This window comes from Lissotriton vulgaris, chromosome 5 (assembly GCF_964263255.1).
Source record: "Lissotriton vulgaris chromosome 5, aLisVul1.2, whole genome shotgun sequence".
Taxonomy (NCBI): domain Eukaryota; kingdom Metazoa; phylum Chordata; class Amphibia; order Caudata; family Salamandridae; genus Lissotriton; species Lissotriton vulgaris.
Genome location: NC_141693.1, coordinates 115,983,452 through 115,990,817, shown reverse-complemented (window position 1 = coordinate 115,990,817; position 7,366 = coordinate 115,983,452). Strand labels below are relative to the sequence as shown.

Sequence of the window (7,366 nt, the reverse complement as noted above, 5' to 3'; positions counted from 1 at the left end):
ACATAAAGCATTTAGAGCCAGTAAATGATAGCGTGAAAGAATCAGCAAAGCATCAAGGGACAGGGAGAAAAGTACTCATAGTAATAAATAACAGAAGAAGAAAGATGGGAGGTGAGAAAGATGAAACGAGCAAAAACAAAACATAAAGAGGTAAATAAGGGAAGAAGAAAAAGTAATCAAATACTATACTGACCATATACAGCAAAGGAACAAACTGACGACCGAAATAGTAAAAGTAAGGTGAAGAATGAATGTGTGCAGGAGGGAAATGTTTCCAATCTGTCAGTCTCAAGTACTTGTTAGTAAACGGCGTGTGTCTTTTTGTGGGCGTGGCTTGTTTCCGCCCTTGTTGTTTCTGGGCGGGGCCTGCTCCTGCTCTGTTTTGCTAATCCTTTGTGGTTGCTGGCTGCAGGAGCTGGCAGGGTTGCTGCTTCACTTTTGTAGTCAGTGGCGCCGAAGCCAAGAAGAAGGCAAGATACCGACCTGCTCCGAGGAGACACCGGGTGCCCGGAGCGACTGAGACACCCACCTGGGACCGGAGCTTATTTATTTACGCACCTGAGAGAGATACTTACCTACAGGGACACTTACAGTAGCTGCTTCATCCCCGCTTGGAACCTATGACACCTTAAAACGGACTCTTGCAGCCTGAGGATGCGGCTACCGGGCTTCGCGGCGCTGCTACTGACGCTGCCCTCTCTGGCACCAGGTAACACGGATCGATAACTTGGATAACTCAGTCCGAGAACATTCCGGGCTTCTTGGCACCTTGTTTCATTTGTTTGGAGTCCGGAGCTTGGATTCGATCCGGACATCCTCTTGGGTTTGTGAGCAAGGAGCGGTGCCCCTTGAACTAGAGGGGAACAACTCTCCAGGAGACCCTGGACGTGAGAATAACCCGTCGGAATATTGTATTATTGTGTGTCCGTAGTTATCGGTGTGTGACTTGAAGCAGAATGTGTGAATCTGATTTTATAAATTAGAATAATGCACAACTTTTTGGATGAAAATTGCGCGGATGTAATCTGTGGTAACACAAGAGAACTTTCTGCAACTCGAGAGTTTGTTTCAGGTCTTGTGCGCGCGCCGAGCATCATGTATTTGTCGTGCTTTAAAAAGTGTCCCCGACTCTTAAGTAGTGGTGGGGAACGGTTTTAACACTCGTTTTGTGGTTGAGCAACAACAGCTCTTTTTAATGCCCTGGCTGTGTGGCTGCCTCTAAAGTGTCCAAGAGGCGCAGATTCCTCACAAAGTCTGTGAAGCTCCTCATACTTCGCAGAGCGACTTGTCCCGTTTCCAGGTGCGCAGCGCAGGCGGTGTGGGATGCGCACAGACCCCCGTGAGAGACTCGCCCGCGGAACTTGTATTTCAGGCAGCATATTTTACCCGGAGTGCAAGATGGGTCATGCTACTAGCCTCCCACGGAGAGTTGGGTGTTCGTCGGGTGATGTTGTGCAACAGTGGCGCTCGGGGGGCTTAGGCAGAGACACTGCCGACTGCCGAGGGTTGTGATGGTGTCACGGAAACAGATTGGGTGGCACTTAAGGGCAGCGGTAAGGTATGCTGAAGTGGGCACCGGTGAATACATGATAGTTTTTCGTCAGGGTTAGGTAGATGGCCCAGAGGTGATGCTTCGGGTACAGTGGTGTGTCAGAGCGCACGTTTAAGGTGGCGTTTGAAGCGCATGGTGGTACCCGCAGTGGGCGCAGAGTGCGCACAAGGGGAGAAGCTTCCATTGGTGCAGCATGTGCAGTGGCACCGGGGCTCAGAGGCCTGGTGTGGCACCCGAACCCTGATTAGTTTTATATTTCACAGCTTAAAAAGGCAGGGGCCCATTTCCTTCCTTGCACCGAGGCTCATACTGACCAACTGCCTCCGCCGCTGGGGGGCTGCTGATACTAGGAGCACAAAGGGGCGCAGGATAGTTTAAGTGCACAGGGGGGGGGGGGGGGGAGGTAGCAGAAACCTTTCAGAGGAGGATTTGAGGAAAGAGTGGAGTGAAGTTGTGGGCACCCGGGGAGACGGGAGGCCCCGATGGATAACAGAGCGCAAGAATACTGCCAAATAAAGTTAGGGGCGCAGAGATCGGCATGACGTCTCTCAAAGATTATGATGCACAGACTTTCGAGGGAGTGCGGAATTAGCTTTCTACTGCACATTTTGCGAGAGGCCTTTTGGGAAGTTTCAGATGAACTAGGGTGCGCATCTGAACCCCAAGGGGTTATTTTTAGTTGGGTGCAGTGCCTTCCTTGGTACTTTTAGAGGGCACAGGTGGCTTTGGGGGCCTATAAACATACCCTGAGGTCAGACAGGGTGGTCTCAGATGCAGCAGGACTCCGGTGCCCTTCCAGGGTCCCAGGAGATCGTTTCCTATGGAGCAGAGGGCACAGCTGAGGTGCGAGATGAACCCTCTGTGCTCCGTGGGGCACTTTCAGTTTAGGTTGATGGCCACAGATACTTGACTTGTACTTTGACGAGTGTATGGGCACAGGAGGAACGCTCCTGCCACTGTCAGCGGGGGCATTGACACCGAGGCCTGAAGGATGCCCGGTCTGATGGGGCAAGAGAGAAACGCGAGGGGCGGGTTTACATGAAACGAAGATGAAGCTTTTGTCCCGTAATGCTGGAAGGAGACGGGAGAGGCCAGCACTGGTGCGGGTGAAGTGCGCGCAGTGCGCCGCGGGCCTGGGCCTGGCAGGGGACGGGAGAGGCCAGCCCTGGTGCGGGTGCAGTGCGCCCTGGGCCTGGCAGGGGACGGGGGAGAGGCCAGCCCTGGTGCGGGTGCAGTGCGCCTGGGTGCGCGCAGTGCGCCACGGGCCTGGGCCGGAAAGACACTCACTCGCTGCTTTAGAAGAGGATGTTGTACAGAGGAAACGGGGCAGAGCGGGGCTGAGCGCCGGGCGCACAGAGGGGCCAGTGTGAGGCGCACGGCCCTGCCTGCTGTCATGTGCTCTGTGCAGACCGCGCTGAAAGACTTCAAAGGGCGGCTCCGTGCCGGAATAAATCCCTCTTTTATCTCCCTCTGCCTTCCCCAGCAGACGGCACCATTTGGATAACCTGGCCTTGGCCCCTTTCAATGCTGTTTCTTTTGTCCCCTTTCAAAGTGCGGTTTGCTCCAAGGCAGCCCCGAGCCCTGTGTATATTTCACTTTTTGATGAACGAGGGGCCACGTCCTACAGTGCCCCGTGGTGTGCATTCCGGCGAGGTACCGGGGTGGAAGTGCCGCCCGGGCACCAGACAGACGGGAGAGTTGTTTGTGGCTGCAGTTTGGGAGGTGCAGTCACTGGCGTGTGTGCACGGGAAATAGACACCTGTTGTCACGTGTACGTCTCAGGAGTAGGTCAGCCGGATCTCTGCAGTGGACCTTCCATGAAAGTTAGACGCTTGAGCTGTGATGGTCTCTAAGAGTGGTCCTTATGCTCTGGTACAGCGGGCACGTGGGCGCTCTGAGCATCAGTTCTTGGCCGTTCCACAGCGGGCGCAGGGGGCTCTGAGCATCAGTTCTTGGGCCGTTCTACAGCGGGCACGTGGGATCTGTGAGAGTGGATCCTAGGGTTGTTAAAGAGTGGGCCTTCGAGCTCTCTCAGAGTGGTTCTTAAGATCTTTATGAGTGGGGGGCTTTAGGATCTCAAATATGGGGTCCCTGGGTCTCCAAGAGACGATTACTTGGGATCTCATAAAAAGGGCCGCTAACCATGGGTCATTCGACTCTCTAAGGTCTCTTAAGAGTGAGTTATTTGGAATCTCCAAAAGTGGACTATGGTAATCCCTACTGGTAGGTTCCTGGGATCAGTGAAAGTGCTTTTTAATGGCTTAGAAGGGATCTTTGTGGTCTTTGAGCCCGGGTGCTTGGATCGCCACAAATAGGTTCTAATGTGTCTGAGAGTGTGATGCTCTGATATCTAAGAGTGGGTTCTTGGGTTCTGTACATGGGACACATTGGCATCTCAAACAGTAGATCAGTGGGCCCTGGGGATATTTAAGAGGGGGTCAGTGGGATTTCTCTGTTTGGGCCAGTGGAATTTCCCTTCATTGAATATTTGACTTAAACTATTGTTCTCCTTTTTGATAATCAGAACGCCTTTAAGTTCAAATAAACACTATAATGATAAATATGTAATTATGCTTTGAGATGTTAAAGATTGGTCTCTCGCCAAGCACATCATCGTGCCCTCAGCATGGCTTCGAGCTCTGTCAGTGAGTGGCTTATTGACACCTTTTGAGACTGTTCCTGGCCTATTATAGCGTGAACCTAGGGCTATGTAGGAGTGTGCTCTCTGGCTGGCCTGGAGAGAGCCCATGGGCTGTCAAAGAGAGGGACCTTGGGCTGTTTTTGTGCATCCTCTTGGGATGACCCGGTGAGGGTTCGTAGGCCCTCTAAGAGCGGGGCCTTGGGCTGTGTTTGTGCATCGTCTTGTGATGACCCGGTGAGGGTTCGTAGGCCCTCTAAGAGCGGGGCCTTGGGCTGTGTTTGGGCATCGTCTTGGGATGACCCGGTGAGGGCTCGTAGGCCCTCTAAGAGCGGGGCCTTGGGCTGTGTTTGTGCATCGTCTTGGGATGACCCGTGAGGGTTCGTAGGCCCTCTAAGAGCGGGGTCTTGGGTTGTGTTATTGCATTCTCTTTGGCCGAGCTGGACAGTGTTCATAGACTCTCTAAAATGAGGTCTTGGGCGGTGTTAATGTGTCCTCTTGGCATCACCTGGACAGAGTTTTCAGGCCCCGTAAGAGTGGGTGTTGGGCTGTGTTCATGCATCCTCTTCTGCTGACCCAGTGAGGGTTCTTAGGCTGTCTAAGAAAGGGGCATTGCGCTGTGTTAGCGTATCGTCTTGGGTTAACCTGGAGAGAGTTTGTAGGCCCTCCAAGAGCGGGGCATTGGGCTGTATTTGTGCATCTTCTTGGAATGACCCGGTGAGGTTTTGTAGGCCCTCCAAGAGCGGGGCATTGGGCTGTATTTGTGCATCTTCTTGGAATGACCCGGTGAGGGTTTGTAGGCCCTCCAAGAGCGGGGCATTGGGCTGTATTTGTGCATCTTCTTGGAAAGACCCAGTGAGAGTTTGTAGGCCCTCCAAGAGCGGGCATTGGGCTGTATTTGTGCATCTTCTTGGAATGACCCAGTGAGGGTTTGTAGGCCCTCCAAGAGCCGGGCATTGGGCTGTATTTGTGCATCTTCTTGGAATGACCCGGTGAGGGTTTGTAGGCCCTCCAAGAGCGGGGCATTGGGCTGTATTTGTGCATCTTCTTGGAATGACCCGGTGAGGGTTTGTAGGCCCTCCAAGAGCGGGGCATTGGGCTGTATTTGTGCATCTTCTTGGAATGACCCAGTGAGGGTTTGTAGGCCCTCCAAGAGCGGGGCATTGGGCTGTATTTGTGCATCTTCTTGGAATGACCCAGTGAGGATTTGTAGGCCCTCCAAGAGCGGGGCATTGGGCTGTATTTGTGCATCTTCCTGGAATGACCCGGTGAGGGTTTGTAGGCCCTCTGGGAGCAGAGCCTTGGGTTGTGTTCATGCGCCCTCATTGGCTGAGCTGGACAGGTTCCTAGACTGTGTAAAAATGAGGTCTTGGGCGGTGTTGGTGTGTCTCCTTGCCTGACCTGGACAGAGTTCTTAGTCCCTTTTGGAGTGGGATGTTGGGCCGTGTTCGTGCTTCCTCTTGGGCCGACCCGATGAGGGTTCTTAGTCTCTCTAGGAGTGGGGCCTTGGGCTATCTTAACCTGTCATCTTGGGCTGACCTGGAAAGAGTTCTTAGACTCTCAAGGAGCGGGCCTTGGTCTGTGTTATTGTGTTGTCTTGTGTTCAATGGGAGTTGGGTTCTTAGTCTGTCTAAGAGTTGAGCCTTGGACTGCTGTTCGTGTGTTTCTTTGGTTGACCTGGAGAGGGTTCGTAGACAAAGACTGGGGCCTTGAACTGTGTTAACATGACCTCTTGGGCTGACCTTGAGAGGCCTAGTAGACCCTCAAAGAGTAGGGCCTTGGCCTATGTTGGTGTGCCCTCTTGGGCTGACCTGGGCAGAGTCTTTAGACCCTTTAAGAGTGGGCTGTGTCCTTGCGTCCTCTATAGCTGACATGGACAGGGTTCTTAAACTCCCTAAAAGTGGGGCCTTGGACGTTGTCAGTGTGTCCTCTTGGGCTGATCTGAAGAGGGTTCTTCCACTCAGTAAGAGTGGAGTCGTTGGGCTGCGTTAAATTCCCTTGTTCAGTCCCAGAGCAGGCCTGTAGGTTGGTTGTTGGCCTGGTCTGTTGGTTCAGTGGACTATTGCGTCCATTGCAGGGGGCCTGTGTTCGACCTCATGGTCACATGTTCGAATCCTGGTGGGTCCACTCAGCCTTTCGTCCATCTGAGGTCGATAAAATGAGTACCAGTGAGTTGGGTAACAATAAACGTCTGTTATTCAGTGCCAAGAGACCTGCAGGTGAATGTGCGCTTTACAAATACACATGTTACGTTATGTTATCTTGGGCTCTGTAATAGTGGGTTGTGTGCTCTCTATGAGTATGCCGTGAGCTGCAATGTCCTCATGTGTCTACCTGATCTATCTAAGAATGTGTTCTCCCCCCACCCCCTTGTTTTTAAAGAATGACTACCTGGGCTGCCCTATAGAGGGTCCTTGGTCCCTCCAAGACTGGGCGGCCCGTGAGATGATTAAGGGTAGGTTCTTCACCGTTCCATTAGTGGGCGGTTCATTTGTCTCAGAATTGCTCTTGCAGTACCTAAAGTCAGTATTTGGTGTTTCGTAAAGTGGTCCACGGGACTTTCGAATGCTTTGTCTGGTGTCTCTCCGAGTGAGTCCATGCACTCTCTAGACTGGACCTGTGGACTCCTCATGAGGGGAGCTTTTGGTTATTGAAGAACTGTCCTTCTGGAGTAGCCAACAGTTGGCCCTTTTAAGAGAAGGGCATGGGTTGTGTAAGAGGGTGGCCTTGAGCCAGCTACTACAGACCCCCTGAGTTTTCCTAGGCAAGGTCCTTAAGCTGCTTAGACTAAGTCCTTGGGTTCTTCTAAAGTGTGTCCTTAGATTATCCTAACTTTTATCTAAGAGTCGGCTATTGGAAAACGCGCTCTTGTATTGTCTACGAGTGGCTCTGGTCTGTCTTTTTTGCAGCATATTCTCGAACAATAGGGCTTGAAGCTCTCAGAGAGTGTGCCTTTTGGCTGTCTATGCAATGTCCCTACAGTGGGCTCTTGACCTCTTTTGGAGTATTAATAATACCATCTTGTTTTATAGACCACTTCGTACTGCAGTATTGACCATCAAATGTTTCTTTGAAATGACATGTTTTACAATAACCTTGATGAATGGTATTCAGTGTGTGGCCCTCAGAAGGATGCAAAGCCAAGCACACCTTGACAGGATTTAAGTTCGCGCACA

The 7,366-nt window shown here is 52.1% G+C and overlaps 1 protein-coding gene across 1 annotated transcript in view; it reads left to right on the top strand.

Moving 5' to 3' along the window:
• Positions 1 to 440: 440 nt before the first annotated feature.
• NOTCH1 (notch receptor 1) overlaps positions 441 to 7,366 on the top strand; it is a 98,277-nt gene continuing 91,351 nt past the window's right edge. The window contains exon 1 of the mRNA XM_086921036.1: positions 441 to 709. Coding sequence (XP_086777162.1) covers positions 655 to 709 — 55 coding nt within the window. The 5' untranslated portion in view covers positions 441 to 654. The remainder of the gene's footprint in view (positions 710 to 7,366) is intronic.